The following is an 18,696-nucleotide window of genomic DNA, read 5'->3' on the forward strand; positions in this document are numbered from 1 at the left end:
CGGACTCTATTGGGAAAAGCCTGATTGTCTGCGGGGCGTCAAATACCATTAGAACAACCTGACGTATCACCATGGAAACCATCAGAACACACACACACACACACAGTCTCATGCTCTCAAATACAAATGCACTCACACACATTGTTTAAAGTGCGAGAGTTAGATAATTTGCCTCCAAAAAGTATTATTACAGGTTTACAGTACTTACTTAAAACTTTTTTCTATATATTTCGATTTTTCTTGATCTACCTCTACGGTCGGGTCTTCAAGGTTAGGTAAAAGGACAATTCATCTGTAATTTCAATGTATTTTAGAGCAACAGCTTGGAGAGTAGTGGGGATATGATATTTATCTCATGTGGGGAACAGCTTAGGACTCTGCAAAAGTCGTTTGCTTTTCAGGTTTTTTAATGGAAAAGAGCAACAAAACCAATGGACTGTGCATGAGTTCTGCACAAAATCAGTGCGTCAGGCTGGGCTCAAATGATTCTTTTTTTCACTCAGCCAACAAAGATGCTTTGCAGGGCTTGAAGTCTTTGATGATATCTCATCAATGGATGTATCAAAGGAGGCACACCAAGGTTTTCCTGGACAAAACATCCATAAAGAGCATGTAGCACACACCATTTGGGGTGGTAGAGGTGAGGTGGAGTATGTAAGATTAGAGTACATGCATCTATTTGACTTTAAATGCTGCAGAATCACTGAACAAAATACTGAATTCATGCTCTGTCTAAACAACTATAGTTGCAAGCTACATAAAGCATTACACCTTAAAGAAGAATTGTGGTTTATTACAACCTGTAGTTTACTAAATTATTTTATCATAACAGGTTGCACTTTGGTGTTATTTCATAGTAAAGTTATTTCTTTATCTCATCCAAAGAGTCAGAGTCCCCACCCCATTAAAATAAGTGCTTCCTCTGTTTATAAGATTTACTACACTTTTACACTTCTTTTAGCTATTGGATTAGAATGCCCAATTTACTCATTTGAGGGTATGAGATATTAATTCAAGGAAAAGATTTATTTTTAAAAAAATCCAATGCTTCACTTCCTCTCTGGGCTCAGTTAATGTCCTCCCTGAAAACAACCTATGGTATACTTAAAAATGAATTCACCAAGTACTGCTAAATCAAAAGTTTGTTTAATGTGCAATTTCATCATTACTTTGAAGGAGATAGAGTGACTAAATGGTATTACAATGAAAAATCAGCTTCGTTTTAGGAGTTTGGTGAGAATGGAGATAATCAGGAGTTCATTGGTGCACCATCTACACTCACTTTTCGCTCCATGTTATTGTCTGAACAACCAACTTCTGAACAGAATTTCCTCTATTCATTCCTGACACAACGTCCTGTCCAATCAACCATAAAATTAATAATAGTATTACAGCCTTAAAAGATTCAGCTGCATTCTGTTGTCTTGTGGTTTTTATCTTCAGCACTAACTACCTCCCCCTGACCAGCAAATAGTCCCAGTCCTTAATATTGTAAACAATTTTGAAAGTAAACTCTGGACCAAATGTTCTCTCTGTCACATTTTATGCCATCAACCCACTCCACCAGTGATAATGAGAATGTTTTTTCTCCCTGAGGGGAAATCCTTTTGCTTGCCCCTCTTCTGCCTCCACAGGAAGGTGAGAGGTCAGGGTTAGCTACACAACAGCAGCTCTGAAGCTGAGAGGTACTTCAGTGTCTTGCTCAAGGACACTTAAAGCAGGAAGACCGCTTGCTGACCCAAGTTCTTTACATTAAGGATGGTCTCTGAAACCGCTAAGCCCCTTTGAGACCTCAGAAAACAGTGTTGTAGATAAAGAGCGCTGTAGTGTGCATGAGTGTGAGTATTTAATCTTGAAATTAATCATGCCCCATGGCAATAAATTAACCTTTGCCTGATGAGTTCTCCATCTTTCAGTCCAGTCCTCTGGCCACCTCTGATCCAATCACACTGCTGTTCCAAATTCAACATCACGCTAGCGGAGACAGGTTCCTGCTGTGGCGCACATTAATCTGTCCACGTTCAGCTGCCACAACTCTCACTGCTGCAGCACTGGCAAGTGGACTGTGTGTGTCCATGTCTGTTTGAATAGTGTCCAATACTGTCTTGCGGCCTCAATGATAATGTGACTATATGTAATTACCAGGGCTTGTTCCCTTGAAGTATGTGTGAGAACTGTTGACACTCTCACCTCATTATTACTACAGAGCCTAGAGAAAGCAACCATCTGTGATTATATGTGACAGACAGAAAGTTTCTCCGAGCTTAACCTCTGAGTACTCTTCTTTTGAAACACTTCATCTGTCTGTGGAAGACGTAAATACAACCTGACATAAATTCAAGTGTCTTTGGTCAAAATATGAGTATATGTATAGTATAGTATGACTAGTGTCAGCACTTTTAACGTCAGTTGCCAGCACAACTGCACTGCTGTCCAATTACTCAATATTTCTGCAACTCAGCTCTCATGGTTCATGGTTCGTTCATGTGCAATGAATTCGTAATTACAATATTTCCTCTCTGGCCTCTGCTTCCTTCATTTTTTCACTTAAAAGCAGCTCTAGCCCATATGTCTAACGGTATGGAGAGGTGTCTTTACCTGCTTGAAATTCACATCAGCTATTCAACTGCTCTCAGAACCTCGATGTTTTAATGACTTCTTAAAACCAGAAGTTAAGTCAATATCAATAAAGACTATTGGATGCTAATGTCACCTCATTTTGAAATATTATCACTATCAAAATGTGTTAGTTTTTGATAGAGTTGTACTTCCTTCAATGTTATATTAAATGGCTGTTTGATCAGAAGAGAAAAGCTAGTTTTTCCACGAATCCATGCAAAAAAGTTTAGACACCTCTCTCATTTGAGGGAATGGGAAGTTCTAACTAAACATTTGACTGGTATCAAAAATATGCTCAAATTCACATTAATAATAGATACATTTTATTTATGGAGCCCTTTTCTACTTAAAACACTTCATATTGCATATTAGGTAAGTAAAACAAAACACAGAAAACTAAAACACAGTAAAATCACATCAAATTAAATCAGAGGCAGTAAAATGAAAAATACATTCTCCAAGCTCTTATATGAAAGAGGTGTGCAGCTTTGTATCACGCTGCATTCACGCCCCCCATTTGGGCAGTCTGATCACATCTGTAAGATTTGATTTAAATCCCTCTTATAACTAAACCCTGCCCACAAATTCTGCTTCGTGACTGAAGTTAGAGATGCTCAAATTTCCCTCTCACTGTGACTTAAAAGGCAAGCTTTAAGAGATTTTTTTAAAAACATGGCAAGACTGGAGCAGTCAGAGGTGTGTTTGGATGGTAGCTCCAGAGGGAAGGGGTGTTATAGTCAAGGCCCTGGAGGTCAGACATCAGGATAGGAGGTTGGCACAGTTGGCATCAAAGGAATGGAGGCTGTGGAGAAGGTTGGGAGGTAGGAGGGCTGGTTATAGAGTGCTGTCTGTGTGAAGAGAAGGTGTATGAATTATATCTGTTGTGGGACAAAGAGTCAGTGAAGGTGTTTTTAGGGCAGGAGTAAGTGAGTAGGTGAATTCTGGATATTTTGAAGTTTATTAGAGACTTTGTAGGATGTACCATAAATAATACTATGGCAGTGGTTAGGGTTAGGGTTAGGGTTAGGGTTAGGGTTAGGAATCTGGATGGAATGAAGGCATGAGTCAGCAGACCATTATGTTTTTCAAAAGGAAAAATCCAGACTCAGTACATAACGGAAGAGGACTGAACCCTGAGGGATACTCTGGGACAGACGAAAAGTGGCTCAGGTGCAGTTGTTAAATGGTGATGAGCTGTTGTCTGTCTGTGATGCTGCAGTCGGTTTTTCCTGGCAAGAGAAGAAGAATGGTGTGGTGTCAAAGCAGCAGTGGGGTTATAGGCAATGAGGACATTTAGATTACCAGAGTTGGAGCAGAGGAGTTTTTTTTTGGCGAGATAAACTATTAACAAGTGTGACTTTTATCTTGAAATGTAACATCTAGAAATAGACTCCCTTTTTAGCTGCTTAGTCTTTAATCATATTAGTATTACATGAATATAAAAAGCTTCCGACCCATGTGTTGGAAAGAGTGTTTAATATCCAACACATCTTCATAATAAATAATAGTATACAATTTCAGCCATCAAAAAACGTCTACATCTACACCATCTAGTGGTGATCCATAAAACTGTTATATACAGAATGATCACTTGAAACGTTTGTTGTCGTGGCAAACACCACAATGTTAGAGTTATTAAAGAAATGTCCCGACTTGCTGTTGGAAACATGAAGCTCGCAGTTGGAAACAGGAGGTGAACAATCTCCTGCAGCGAAGTCTGCTTTTTGTCATCTATCTAGCCAGCTAGCCACCCAACCTGCCTCCTCCTAATGAAGCAAAATCATCTTAACAAGTCACCTTATATTGACATCATCTAACTTTGTCACTTGCCTAAGTTGTAATGACTATGGCGGCTAGATGGCGGGTCATTTTTAGACCTATACTGTGGGTTTTTTTGTTAGGCTCAGGCTGTTAATATCAGACATTAAGTTAAAAATGAGGGAGGCAAGAGGAGAGAGTAAGAGGTCTAAATGGTGGTGGGGTCTGTAGAGAGAGTTCATTCGTATGAAGGTGAGAAAAAGCAAGAGAGGGAGTGATGAGTTTTTAATCGAGGATTTTAGCAAGTCACTGCCTTTGACAGGGACCTCTAACGTTCTGCCCTGGTAGACACTGGAGTGATTCACACACACATGAACACACACTGACACAATGACGAGAGCAATAAAGGGTTGGAAAGACACATACAGTATCGTGATCTCATTTGATGTATTTATTTGCGAATAGTTGACATTTTTAATATGATATATATTTTTGAAATATTAACTCTTGAGTTTATGCTAATTTCCATGCTGTTTTCTGCAGATACAATAGAGAAAAAACATTCATATTGAGAGATTTGGTGTTCAATTCCCACAGGGATCACCAATGCTAAGAACCTCAACTGATAGACAGAGTATGAAATGCATCAGATTTGCCATGGTTGAACTGCTGTCCTGTGTTTTCAGAGCCAGGGCCATGTGGACTACTATAAGTCAGAGCTGAGTCAAATCAGAACATACTGTAAATAAGAAGAACAACCATTGAACTCTGTAGTCTGTGTGCTTTTTAACAATTGTGCTGAATCTGCCTGAGATGTGCTCATTATTTCCAGAATTGTACTGTCTGCTGGTTTTGGTTGGAGTATCAGTGGAGATTCACACCAAACCACACCACAACACAGCTGAATTCAACTAATGGAGAGCAGGAATACATGTACCTCTCTTCTTTTTTCTCATTTATACATACATCCATACTTCCGGAGACTGTTTGCTCTGATTTCACGGTGCACATTTCCTTAGCAGGTTTCTCTATGGGCTGCTTTACCATTTGTGCAACAAGGCAATTTAAACTGTTCAGGGTTTTCACTCACTTTTAATTCAGCTAATTCATCATGCAAATTGAAAATGTAATCCTTGTGCTGGGTTTTATTAGATAATTTTTCCGTGGTTTACGTTACATGGTCTTTGTGGAACAAGCTTATTTGAAAGCCATTCTTTAAAAGAGCTTATGCAACATTACCTGTTGAAACATATACATGAAATTCAATTCTCGCATTTGGCATGTAGTGTGTTAACTGCAATTTTTGCTTGGGATTGCTTTTACACCCAGTCTATGGTGCATATTCTATCATTTCAACCACAAGCCTGTTCAGATTTGTCTACGGTCACATGTCCTCCTCACACTAATTTTCTCTGATCCTGTCCCAGTGTCAGAGAATTTGCTCTGCGGTTCAAGCTGTGATTACTCGAGCATTAGAACGTGACTCTTCACAAAGCATTAGCTCTTAAAAGAATCTCCCTCTATGAACAACCACAGATATTTTCTTAAAAGCAGTGGGTATGGGGTAAATGAAATAGTCAGCTGTGACATTCACATGTAATTGAATATTCGCTAAACCCCACAATACAGCAACTGTCCAATCATAGCTTAGCAACTAGAACTAGGGATGGCAGGCCTGTCAAGCTTGGATCTCTCCAAAAGTGAAAGTGGTGTACATGGGGGGTTAGGAAGAGTGATACTCAGCATCTAAAGAGTTTGAGGGGGTCATGTCTTTTCTTATTGCCTTTTCAAATAAGAGCAAATGCTCTGTCAAATGCAATGTCAGTAAAATATAGTTTAGAGTAGTTAGTGACTTTGTTCTGCTGGGGGTTTTTTGAAATTGGGGATGTTTACCCTAGATGACTTCTCTAAAGTAGCAACAATGTACTTATTCTCAAATCATTTTCTAGAATTAAAATGAAAACATGTTTGACTACTTTACAATAAAACATAAATCTAGCATTTGTGTTGTTTGTGCAATAACTGATAGGTGTTTTTTTGTACGCTCATTGTCATTCGAGTCAGACATTAAAAGGCAGGTGAGAAAGTTGTCTTTTCAGCCAGTGAAATCAAGTTTATCACTTCAAAATGAGAAACCTGCCTTTGTTTACTTGTGACAAAATTGAAGGATGCATACTTTAAAAAATGCCAGAAATTACAAGTGGTATATCTGCCACTGTTATCATTGTAATGTACATGTAGTGCTAGAACAGAAGGCTCGACACACGTAGCAACAGTAACACTGAAATTGATTTAATTATTTAGGTTTTTGGTTTCCACTGTTACAACCACATAAAGAGGGATGAGAGAAATGTCTCAGTCTGTGCTGCACGCACTGAATGTGCTGTCTCAGCACAGTCTGCTCTCAGATTTTAGTGGTTTTGACTGAATCTGACCTTAAACCAGGCTTAAAGGGGTACGTCGTGACCCAAACATCAGTTCAGTCTCCTCTTCTTCTGCCTCCTGTCCTCCTCCTCCTCACAGGCTCTTACAGTAGTATGACCTCACCATAAGGAGAGAGGCTTTATCCAGCTGTCGCCCAATGTTGTCTACACATGCCTCCTTGTTCCCTATGTCCTGCTTTTTCGACACTCGTCTCCTCATTTCTATATGCCTCACATTTCCTCTTTTCCTCCTTTTCTCTTACTCCGTCTGTTCTTCTCTCTGTACCCCCCCCCCCCCCCCCCCCCCCCGCCTCCCCCTCTGTATCTCCTCTCCTTTCGATTTATCCTACTCTCCCTTTATCCTCTTCCTCCTTGCAGGGTTTTTAGGGGCGTAATTGGAAGACACGGAGCTCCCCCTGTCTCCAAGATTTACACATATTTATTCCTCTCCCTGTTCCCATCACTCTTCCTCATCCTCTTCTCCCTTCCATTTTTCTCCTTTGGTGTTTTTTTAAAGGGCAATCTACAATACTCTACATGTTTACGTTCTCCTTTTCTGTCTTAAACAGTTGTTGAAGGAGTGAAGTTAAGATCATTTAACTCTGTCTCTTTGTCTGTTTGTTCAGGATTTTAAGGGAGCATTTAGGAGAGAAAGAGGTGCAGCTATCCTTAACCTTCGATGCTGTGGAGGAAATTGACCTGGCTAACTACACTTGTTATGTGGAGAACCACATTGGGAAGCGCAGCGGGAGTGCTATACTACAGAAGAAAGGTGGGTTACACTCTCTTTCTCTCTCTCTCTCTCACTCAAAAATATAATTATACACATCTGATAAACAATATGCTTTAAAAAGACAAACAGGAAGTGTTAGATGGGGCCCAGAACTGAGCCCTGTGGCATCCCGACCTACTTACTATTAAGAAAGATGACGACTTTGCACATGAAAGAAGAGTAAAGTAGATTGGAAAGAGTTACTTTACTTTCAAATTTTACTTTACTAACTTTCAAAGTTACTTTAGTATGATGACCAATTATTGTTACTTTTATCTACTTGTGTAGCTTTTTTGATACCCTATGAAGCCATGTTGTCTTTGGAATGACAAATTCAACAACCAAACCATTGTACTGATGTTAATGAGTTATATGCCACATTCTTAAAGCCAGCAAGTAAGTCATCCAAAACTAGGAAGTAAAGGGACCAGTTGCTGCCTAAATCTAAAACATGCTGCTTATCAAAGATCAGATTAAAACCCTCACGACTGTGCCTGGAGCTACTGTAGAATCAGAAGGTGATTAGCTTAGCTTAGCTTAGCCTAAAGATCGAAACAGAGTGATGCAGCTAGCCAGGGTCTGTCAACTTTGAATAATCTGCCCACCTAAATCTCTACAGAGGTTAATAAGCACATAAATATTCTGTTTGTTTAATCTGTACACACCAGTCACTGTGCCTAGCCTCCAAGAAATAGCCTAGTTAGCCCACAACTTTGTGTTTGCATTAAACAAACAAAATACATGTTAGTTTGTGAGCTTTAGAGGTATTCAGTCGTTATGCTAAGCTAAGCTAACCCTTGCTGACTCCAGCTCCATAATTAGCAGTCGACATGACGGTGGTATCAATTTTTACTATCTAATTCTTGGCAAGACAGCAAATGTTTGTGTTTTCCCAAAATGTCAAACCATTCCATTAAGGGAATTAAATTTTAGCTTAAAGTGATATATAGATTTTTTTATTGTCATGCAGACAGGGAGTCATAAACAAGTAGTCAGTTTCTGGATTCAAAGCCTGCACAGTGTATTCTCCCAAAAGCAGTGCTTTATTTTTTACTCTGGCTTGCTAAATATAAAACCATATCTGCTCCACCTGGGACATATTCCATTTTTTTTCTTTAGGATTCTGTTAACAAGGAATACGCCTCCAGCTCAGGAGCCGATGCTTTTTTTTATAGCCCAGTAAATATTTGTGGATGTGAGCAGCTTCGAAGATAATTAAGACTTTAACTGTGTGTTATCATTAAGAGATGTATGAGATATAAGAGCTCATCTGAAGCTTGGGTTGTTGCTTCTGAACAGTTGAACCACCAAAATAAAAAAGTGGCCCTTTTTTTAAAGAAAAAGACATCACAGTAGACAGCAGTGTTTTGTTTTTTTGACTGGCAGGTGATATCCAGAGAGAGTGCTGAAGAAAACACTACAGCGCAGATGGGCACACAATAAGAAAAACAGTGTCATAGTTACCACTTTAAATATTCAGCTGAAAAATGCATAAGGGCACAACCCCCTTTGTAAAACACTTGCAGCAGTACTGTGGTACTTTGCTTCCATCTGATGAGCCAAGAGAACGGTCCTGTTTGAGTCACAGGCCACGACCCAGAGAAATAAAAAAGAGAGAAACCTGGAGAGACAAAGAGAAACAGAGAATAGTTAAGCAGCACCAGAGGAGGAGATGAATTGTCTGTTGCCTTGAATCTCGGAGTAAAAGAGGACCGCATGAGTGCCCACCTCCATGAAATAAATGTATGTAAAGCAGGGAAGAATTTGGGAATGGGGATGGAGATAAACAGGCCCAGAAATGGTAGGAGACGGGAAGAGGCAAGAAAATGGAGGACAAGGGAGAAATAATAGATGCAGATTGAGAGATAAAGATGGGGAAGGTGAGGGGTGTGCTGTAGAGAATTGGGAAGAGATGAAGTGAAGAGAGAAAGAGAGAAGAAGAGATGGTGGGAGTGGGAGAGGGAGGGGTGGAAGACTAAAAACAGGTCTTACTCTCTCCTCGTCTGACTCCTGCTGAATGCCTTGGGTGTCAAATCTATCTTACTATACTTAACTAGCACCCTAGGGAGTCTCACACATAGGCACAAGCGCACACACACACATACACACATGGCATCACATAGATAGACTCCTTTAGGGAGGGTCAGGATGGGAATTGTTGAGTCTTGATTACTTAACACTGTAATTATCTAGATGAATACAGGAAATGATGTGTGTGTGTGTGTGTGTGTGTGTGTGTGTGTGTGTGTGTGTGTGTGTGTGTGTGTGTGTGTGTGTGTGTTTGTGCACAAAGCTTTCCACTGAAACAAGATGCATTTTCATGTTGTCACGGGTTACAGCATATTGTGCATTATATGTGTGCATGTGATCAGACCTGATGCATATACACACAAACTCATATAGTCCCCTCATGGGAGGCATTAAGTGTAATAGGGTTGTTAAAAATCATGGTCCTGCATTTGCACTTTACCAGGCACACATACACACACACACACACACAGACACACACACACACACACACACACACACACACACAATACAATGCAGCAGTTGGAACTTGAAGCAGGTATCAGTATATGTTAAAAGCATTGCTGTCAGCTGAGTGTGTTTTGTGTGTGTAGCTGCTCTGTGTGTGTCTTGGATTTCTTTTGGATTATAGAAATGGAGCACAGTCTATGTTCTTTCTGTGTTTCCATCAGCATGTTTATGTGCATCTCGTAACCATTCGTTTTTGATTCTAAATGAAATGGGCTGCTTTGACCAGCATTCTTAAATACACTCATTTTATCTCTCCCTTTCTCAACTCCTCTATCTCTTACTGGTTGTAACACCACTCAGTTTTATATACAGGATGCACAATCTGCACTTTAATTGTCCCAAAGATTAAAATAGTCTTTGACACATCTGCTTCTCTTTATCTACATCTCCTTCTCTGTGATCAGTATGGATTTAAAAGAAATGAGCGAGAGATAACAGCACAGATTGGAAAGATCACTGGGCACCAAATGAATATGCAGTTACTCACCTGTAATTCTAAAATAACCCTTGTTGTAGTAGCTATATATATCTAATATCTATAATTTAAGAACCTACAAAATGGCACTTCACACATTTCACATTTCTTGCATGAAAACTAAAGTATTATGGCTTATAGGGTTCTTTTTTGTAGTATTTCTAGATTTTGGTTGGTAGCCCACTCTCATAAGTGTCTGAAAGGAGCCATTGATGTGCTGGGGAACATCAAATCCTCAACCTGAACTGAATATACTTTTAACATTGGAGCTCCCCTCTCTGGTGTTCAACCACGGTGTGATGTTTCCACTGCAGAAGGCAGCCAAGCTTTAAACCATATAAATTTGCTTTGATGGGCTTCGTAATATACTGAACTGACTAAAAGTTCAAACTAGCAACATACTAAAGATAGATCTTAAGAGACCTTTTTTGTGATTTTTAAAAATTATTAATCTGTTTATAATGTACAGGAGGGGAATAACATCATTATTGTCATATACAGTACCAGTCAATGGTAAGGTGTGTCTGAACTTTCGACTGGTACTGTATATGACATAAAAAAATCACTACCCCCCCCCCCCCCAAGAAGACAACCACAACAACAACAAAAATGCACGCACAAACACTCCCAACCCAAGTCCCCTGCTACAGAGGAGGCCCACGGCCATCACAGACATCATCATAAACCAATAGCATACTGACACAGTGGTATTGGATCATTTTGCTTATTTCCTCCATCATCCATGAAGATATCCACAGAAATAGCCAAGCAAATACATAGCATATATGTATATGAAGTGACCAAAGAGTGTATATATGGTATACTATGTACATGTATGACATGCAAAATATGAGATAAAGAAAAGAATGATTAAAAAAAGTTATTCAAAAATGAATAATAACATTGATTTTCTCTAGTAGACTAACAGGATTTAGCACAGAGCTCCAGTTGCTCTATGTCTCGATAACAGGAGAGCCGTTCTCTCACTGATAGTGCATGTGGTGGTTTCCGGCAAAAGGTTTAAGAGACTTAACTGAAATTAATCAGAAGCAGTTACGTTTCTGCATTCTGATGCATTTAAGCTTAAAAAAGGGAACCAGCTACTTAATCATTGACTATAACCTTTTAATCTGATCTAAACACAACATGTCCAATCAGCAAAGTGATTCATAACACCTCTTTGTATATAAGCACTTTTTTTTTAAAGCTCGCTAACAGGGCTAACAAGCCTCCAGGCCTGAAGCTAATAGGGTCACATAAGGGGGCCTGAATATAACATGACAGGCCTAAACAAAGCACAAGTTATACTAAGTTAGCACAAGTTTTCAAAGCTTGATTTCATGCACCGAGTGTGTGTGATTGAATTAGGGTGCGCTCTCACCCTGCAATGACCCAGTGTAATGGATTGGTGCATCTATGTTGCACGCATGCACTCACACAGACGCACACACCTACAGTACACGCACTGTACACGTTCAGTTATTGTAACTGACAGAGCAGAAAGAGCTGCCTTCAGCCACCATGACGAGAGTCTTGCTAGAAAGAAAAAAAAAATGGAGGGCTGAGAGACAGACTGAAAGCGCTGACAAGGGAGAGGAGAGATTGAGAGAGAGTGACAAACAGAAGGACAAACAGGGACTCTAGAAAGACGTGGACGCGGTTTCTCTGACGTCACTCGAAGGTTTCTGACGCTTTATGTTTGAGCTATTGTTAGCTGCCACGTTTTAAGCTTAATCTGAGCAAAGAGTTTAGATTCAGACTCCAAATATTCCCTTTCACACTCACTTCATGTGTTATGGGTGGATCAGATAGATAGATAGAAAAAATATAGGTGTGAATGCATCCAAGACGCATTAGTCACAGATTGTAATCCCTGTTCAAACCAGTTCTGGAAGTGCTTTTAGACACATGATGTAAAGGTGTAAATGCACGCGTCTCTTTGGGACAAAATCTTTACTGCTCTAAAGCATGGCTGAGTCAGTTAGCACCCAGTACAAATAGTGGACAGTCAGCCCCCTGTGATAATGGCAGCTGAAGTTGCTGCTGAAATTACACAGAAGAAGTGTCTCCAACATTTTCAGAACAGTCAGACAGAAGACGTTCAGCCACTGAGTATGAGTGAAGTTGATAAAACCTTGGCTTTTCTGTTAGTTTATGAATAGTTAACTAGCTAACTATCTAACTAGCGAATGAGCTAACAAGCTAACTAGCTAAATGGCTTCAGGAACACCTCCCTGTGGACTGTAAATAAGGCCTTTGAGTGACAATATCTACACCATCGCATGTTGTGTTACTACTATCAATGTGACTTTCCAAAAAATGTATTAAAAAAATCTTGACTTTAACTTCTTTAACCCTTACATACTGTTCATATTTTGACTGGTCTTTACAACAATGCACATTCATACATTCCTCAGACATTAATAATGTATGATTAATCCTTAATGAAGCTGTCACAGAGCAAGCAGAGTGTATTCTATTTATTTATGGCAAAAAGACATTCAGAAATCACTATTTTATGGTCTAGGAGAACATTATATAGACTATAAAGAATAAAACATGGTTTGAATGGTGTGTATTTTTTAATTTTACATTTGCATATATTTTTTTTTAATTATGCTTTTTATTGAAATGTTTTATATACTGTGGGTCTCATAAGGAAAAGTCCAGCTGAAAGAAATGAGTGTAGGGTGTTTTAAACATGTAAAAATGGGTCAACTTTGACCTTGCACAGCATGTCAAGGTATAAGGGTATTTAAAATTTATTTGACCATTGTATATAATTATCTTGCCACAAAGTCTATTCAGGAGCTTTCAATCTTAACAAATGATCCTCACAATCAGTTGTCATGGAATAGATGCTATACTTCCATTTTTTCTGAGCCCTTAAAGGACTTTCCTTAATGTTGGCTTTAAAGAAACTCATGATTAGATTAGAATCTAGATTGACTAGAAAGAAATTGGTGTTTTTCTGTATACTTAAACAGTAGTAGTGGTTTGTTTGTTTGTTTTCCTTTTCCTAGTTTCTTCTGACCATTACAGAAACTACAGCTTAAGGAATTTTATGATGGTTTCTAATTGATAAATGAGACAGACGATAAAGGCCAATTTCATTTTATTTTTAGACAAATTACCTTGTCAGCACATGCTCAATGCAATAAAATGGTAAAGATAGAGAGAGAAACATAGTAAAGGCTGTGCAATTCAGCAAGATGGCGTCAGTGTCACATTATGTTGTGTGAAGAAAGACAAAGAGCATTTCAGAGAGAGCAGTTATGTAAAACTGAAACTGAAACATCTTTTATATGCGCCTCTCACCAGAGGAACACACCAACATCATCACCATCATTGTCGCTGACTGCTCTTTTAATACCTAATAAGTAAAAAGCATACTTAAAATTCAACGTTAAATTCTGCTCCCATTTTTCTGCGCACTGATAGTGGGAGACAGCAGCAAGTGACTCATTACTAATGGAAAATATCTGAGAAAGATAGATGGAGGGGGAGTGATAGAGTGATGGGGGACAACAGGGAGAGAAAGTGGGAAACAGAGGGGAAGGAAGGAGAGAGGGATGGATGGAGGCGGGGAGGGGGGGGGGGGTGGAGCGTTCTAAATGTGTGTCATTGCTAATGGAGGCAATCTGAGTTCACTTCACTGTAGAGCAAATATTTGGCAATTAGTTAAAATTCTGCTGTTTTTCTTTCCCCCCTCGGACCACCATTCCATCTCCTCTCCCTGCCTCCCTCAACCCCTTCTCCCCTGCTGTATCCCCCGCTCGCTGTCCTGCCTCATTCTGCCATACAGTGAATCTGTGTATTTAAGTGGAGGCAGTGTGCAATCACAGAGTAGAGTTGGAGAGACGTCTACTGGTGAAATGTGGTAACTTCAGACTGATTTTACACTGTGGTGATAAATAAAAAGGTTCAGTGTAGGCCATCGTTTCCAATATTTAACCAACCTTACTATATATTTAAGAATACCTCAAATGTTAATGTATGTCACACAGTTGTATAGTATAATCAGATAAAAAAGTTTTTTCAGAACAGCAGCCTGCAGGTATTTGGTGATTTCATTTTGAAATGTTATGTTATATGTTATATATAAAATAATGAGAAAGCTTCATTAACTGCTGGTTTTGGGAGAATTAAAGCATATAAGTATCCATTAAGGTCCTATAAACCAGGGTGTCAAACATAAGGCACACAGGCCAGAACTAGCCCACCAAGGGGTCCAGTTCGGCCCACTGGATAACTTTGCCAAGTATGAAAATTGCCGAAAACGAATTCCAATTTATCAATAAAACAAGCCGCTGTTCTCATTTATTTTCACTCGCCATTCACAGTCAAGGCTGTCAAGATCTGCCCGTGGACGTCTAACTTGAGATAACTGACTTGTGATGGGATTCAGATTTGAAGGACACATTTGCCTCAGCGGTCTTGAACATATTTTATCATTATCTCTTACCAGGGTAACTCCAAATTGACCGAGCTGGTGGTAAAAATGTTGTGCATTTTTAGGATGACTTATCTTCGTGGACAAGCTTTTTAAATTATGAGCATCAATAAAACAAAACTGCATTCCAGACTGACACATTATGTTGTTGTGAACAGATGGTTTATTATAGTAAAGTTATAATATATATTATACAGAATGATGTATTATTTATAGGTTATAATGCATCCACCCCACTGGGGCCCTTCTGTGTGGAGTTTGCATGTTCTCTTCATGCCTGTGTGGGTTCTCTCACAGAGCCAAAACATGCAGGTTAGGTTAATTGGGCACTCTCAATTACCCATATGTGTGAATGTGAGTGTGAATGGTTGTTTGTCTCCATATACTGTATGAGCCCTGTGATGGGCTACTTTTAGTACAGGGCTGTTTCTTGTAATGGACTATTTATACATTGTGGTATTACTGCTTGTACTGTACTGACATGATAGAACTTCCTCCACCACCATGGCCTATAAAACTTTTTTTTTTCTCAGATACATTTTTTCTTGTACAGTATAACTTTTATTTATGTTGTTGTTTGATATAATATGTACTACAGTGCAGTATTGCATTAAGATACAACCACAGACTAACAGTTCAATGAAATGTCCCATGAACAGCAGCACATGAGGCCTTGGTGGGAGCTGACTGAAGGCTGTGATGACATGACCGAATCCAACTGTACTTATCAAACGGTCGACTTCAAGCCATTACTTTTTCTTTTTTTACACAACTGTAATTTACTTACTGTAAATTGCTGCTGAGGCCTTTCACTTGAGTGCTGCAATGTTAAAAAGTAACTGGATTATAACTGTAGGGAGGAAAAACATACTGTATGTCCCTATTAAAATTAAATAGTTGTTAGATAATGTGTGTTAAAAACCAAACAATAATAGATGATATAGGATCAGAGCTCCTCTTATATCATCACTTCTGAAACAAATAGGTTGCGTTGTGCTTTTTGATGTCATAAGAAACCTGCTGACTGCTGTTTTATAGTTATGATGACACACCAGTGGCCTGACCCCTGTGTTGTAAAACAATAAACTCAAAAGAAATTCTGAGTAAAAGGAATGATAAAGCACATTGTGACATTGCTAGTTTCTGTGCTTTCAGTATTATGCAATGCAAAACTGTAGTGTCACACACACAGGCATTTACAGTATTGAAATGTTAATACAGTGACTGGATTTTTTCCACAATGTGTGTGTATATATAGTTTTTTTAAATCCATCCCAGACTATACGTTTATGGGCTACAGCTATGTGTGTGTGCGTGTGTGTATATGTCTCTGTGTGTTTGTGTGTGTGTGTGTGTGAGAGAGAGAGTAATAGATCATATTTCCCATGGTGTCATTCACCAGCCATGTTCCATTAATCTCCCACACACTCATATTGCCTATGATAGCACTATCATTCATTCACACACACACACACACACACACAAATACACAAACACACACATACACACAACTCTGAGATCATGCGTGTGTATGCTGTATGTGTGTGTGTCTGTGTGTAACATGCTGGAGCGAGGTCATCTGTCTCTCAGTCAGGGCGGTGTGCTTTCTGTTGATGCTGCCTCTCTGTGTTCTGCCAACTCATTATCTGCACTTCTGTAGAAGATGGCATTGTGCAAGTGGTTGCTGTGTTTCTGTCAGTTACAGTTTTACTCAGAAATGACCTTTTTCATCATTGTTTCAGTACAAAACACTTGCATCAAAAACATCGTCAATAAATCTCAACATAGATCACACCAGTCAACATGAATGCAAACTATCTGAGAGGTGGGATCATTTTCCTGCATAGAGTTTGACAATACTTTCAAAAATCTCAGCTTTGTATGTCTTGTCGAAGTATGTTTTTGAGTGCAGCCAGAATGGGCTCATTGTTGCCTCCTGTGGCCAAAAGAAGGAAAACACACATGAGTGAAAGAAGCATGCTTAGCCAAACCACACGAAGATGAGATTTATGCTCAGTTGAAAGTGTTCTCAAACAGTCACTTTAACAAGATAAATAGCTAAAAGGAAGAGGTGTGACTAATGGGTTTGGCGAATGTAAGTTGTGGTTAACATCCCCACCTCCAATAAAGAGCAAGCCAAAGCTTCTTCTCCAAACATTTCAACCAGTTTCCAGAACGGTCTCCCACAGGACCTGGACCATCTCCCACAAAGTGGTTGAGACAGTCCCAAGCTACAGTCATACATGCATACATAAGTTGTGTTTTTTTCACTGGAAAGTCTGCCATCTAAGCAAATAATTGTCTTCTGCTGAGGGTTAAAAGCTAAATTCATTACTTTGATTAATATACAGTGCATTGGAAAGAAGAGAGACATAAGTGCAGAAAAACAGCTAAACAACTTCTTAGCAAAGATTTCCTATTGTAAATACACTTTTAATTGTACTTGCTAACTTGTCAGCAAAGCACTTAGCTTCACTCCTGAATCCTGTAGAAGCACAGCCACATGGACATCCCACAAGTCTTTGCTAATTGTGGCTCAGTGCTCAATTGGTCTGCCAGCTACAGAACGAAAATATCTGGCTTTCTTCTGCTTTGCTAATTTTATTCAACTTTGACGACTACCCAACCATATGAACCGATGAGCCGAGGCGATGAATGAGTGTGCACAAACCACCATAACTCATTCATTGCCAATAGAGTACCACTGTGGACATTTATTCTGTATCTAAATTGGCCCTGCTAGCAGCCCCTTCACCTTAAAAAGAGTCTTTTCATTCAGTGTTGACATTGAAAATGCTGCCTAATTAAATGTTTAACTGTTATATTCATTCAGCCTCTGACCTCTCACCTCCTTGCCGAAGGGGGAAAATCCAAATAGAATTTCTCTACGAGTGAATAAACATTAATAATTAGCTCCTAATTAATGAGCTCTTGACAGCCAGCTGGTTTCTGTGGTTTCACACAAGTCATGTTAACACGTCTCACACGTCTGGAGTGTGTGTGTGTGTGTGTGTGCCTCATTCATGCAGTCGTGTTCAGTTCAGTGTGGTATATTGGCAGGTGTGTTAGGCAGACTGTTAACAAAGCCTCTAAATTCATCCAAAAATAACCCCCACATCAACTGAAAAAGCCAATATCTTCAAACATCAGCTCTGTTTGTGCAGATGTGTGTTTCGCAAGCCAGAGAGTTTCAGTCTCACTCATTGATTGAGAGAAATGTGCCAATTTGAAGGTCATTTAAGTTTTCCTTTTGTATTTCCTGAAGTCCAATTGTTGTAGATTGGCTTTGTACACTCAGACGTGAGCAAAAAAAGAAAAAGAAAAGAAGAAAATCGACAAAAACAGCAGTGTTACAAACTGACTTGTGGAAAACATGTCAATAATTGTGTTTTACTTCCCCATCAATTGAATATAAACCTTATCAATTTATTTTCTCCTCCCCTTGCTGTATCTCTCTGACTGTAGATATGTATCGCCTGGAGTTGGCTGGCGGCCTGGGGGTCATATTGCTGCTGCTGGGAGTCCTAACAGCACTTTATAAATGCTACAACCTGGAGATCATGCTCTGCTACAGGAGGCACTTTGGGAGTGATGAAACTGAAGATGGTGAGCTTACTTTTTATATACTCTCAGTTTTACCTCGAGACAGGAAGCTTAC

General features: G+C 39.3%; 1 protein-coding gene across 1 annotated transcript in view; it reads left to right on the forward strand.

Annotated features, from left to right (window-relative positions):
* Nucleotides 1-18,696, forward strand: part of il1rapl2 (interleukin 1 receptor accessory protein-like 2) — a 349,251-nt gene that overhangs the window by 319,077 nt on the left and 11,478 nt on the right. The window contains exons 8-9 of the mRNA XM_053324004.1: nucleotides 7,427-7,572; nucleotides 18,504-18,644. Of these exons, the coding sequence (XP_053179979.1) occupies nucleotides 7,427-7,572; nucleotides 18,504-18,644 (287 nt within the window). The remainder of the gene's footprint in view (nucleotides 1-7,426; nucleotides 7,573-18,503; nucleotides 18,645-18,696) is intronic.

The sequence above is a fragment of the Scomber japonicus genome, chromosome 8 (assembly GCF_027409825.1).
Source record: "Scomber japonicus isolate fScoJap1 chromosome 8, fScoJap1.pri, whole genome shotgun sequence".
Lineage (NCBI taxonomy): Eukaryota > Metazoa > Chordata > Actinopteri > Scombriformes > Scombridae > Scomber > Scomber japonicus.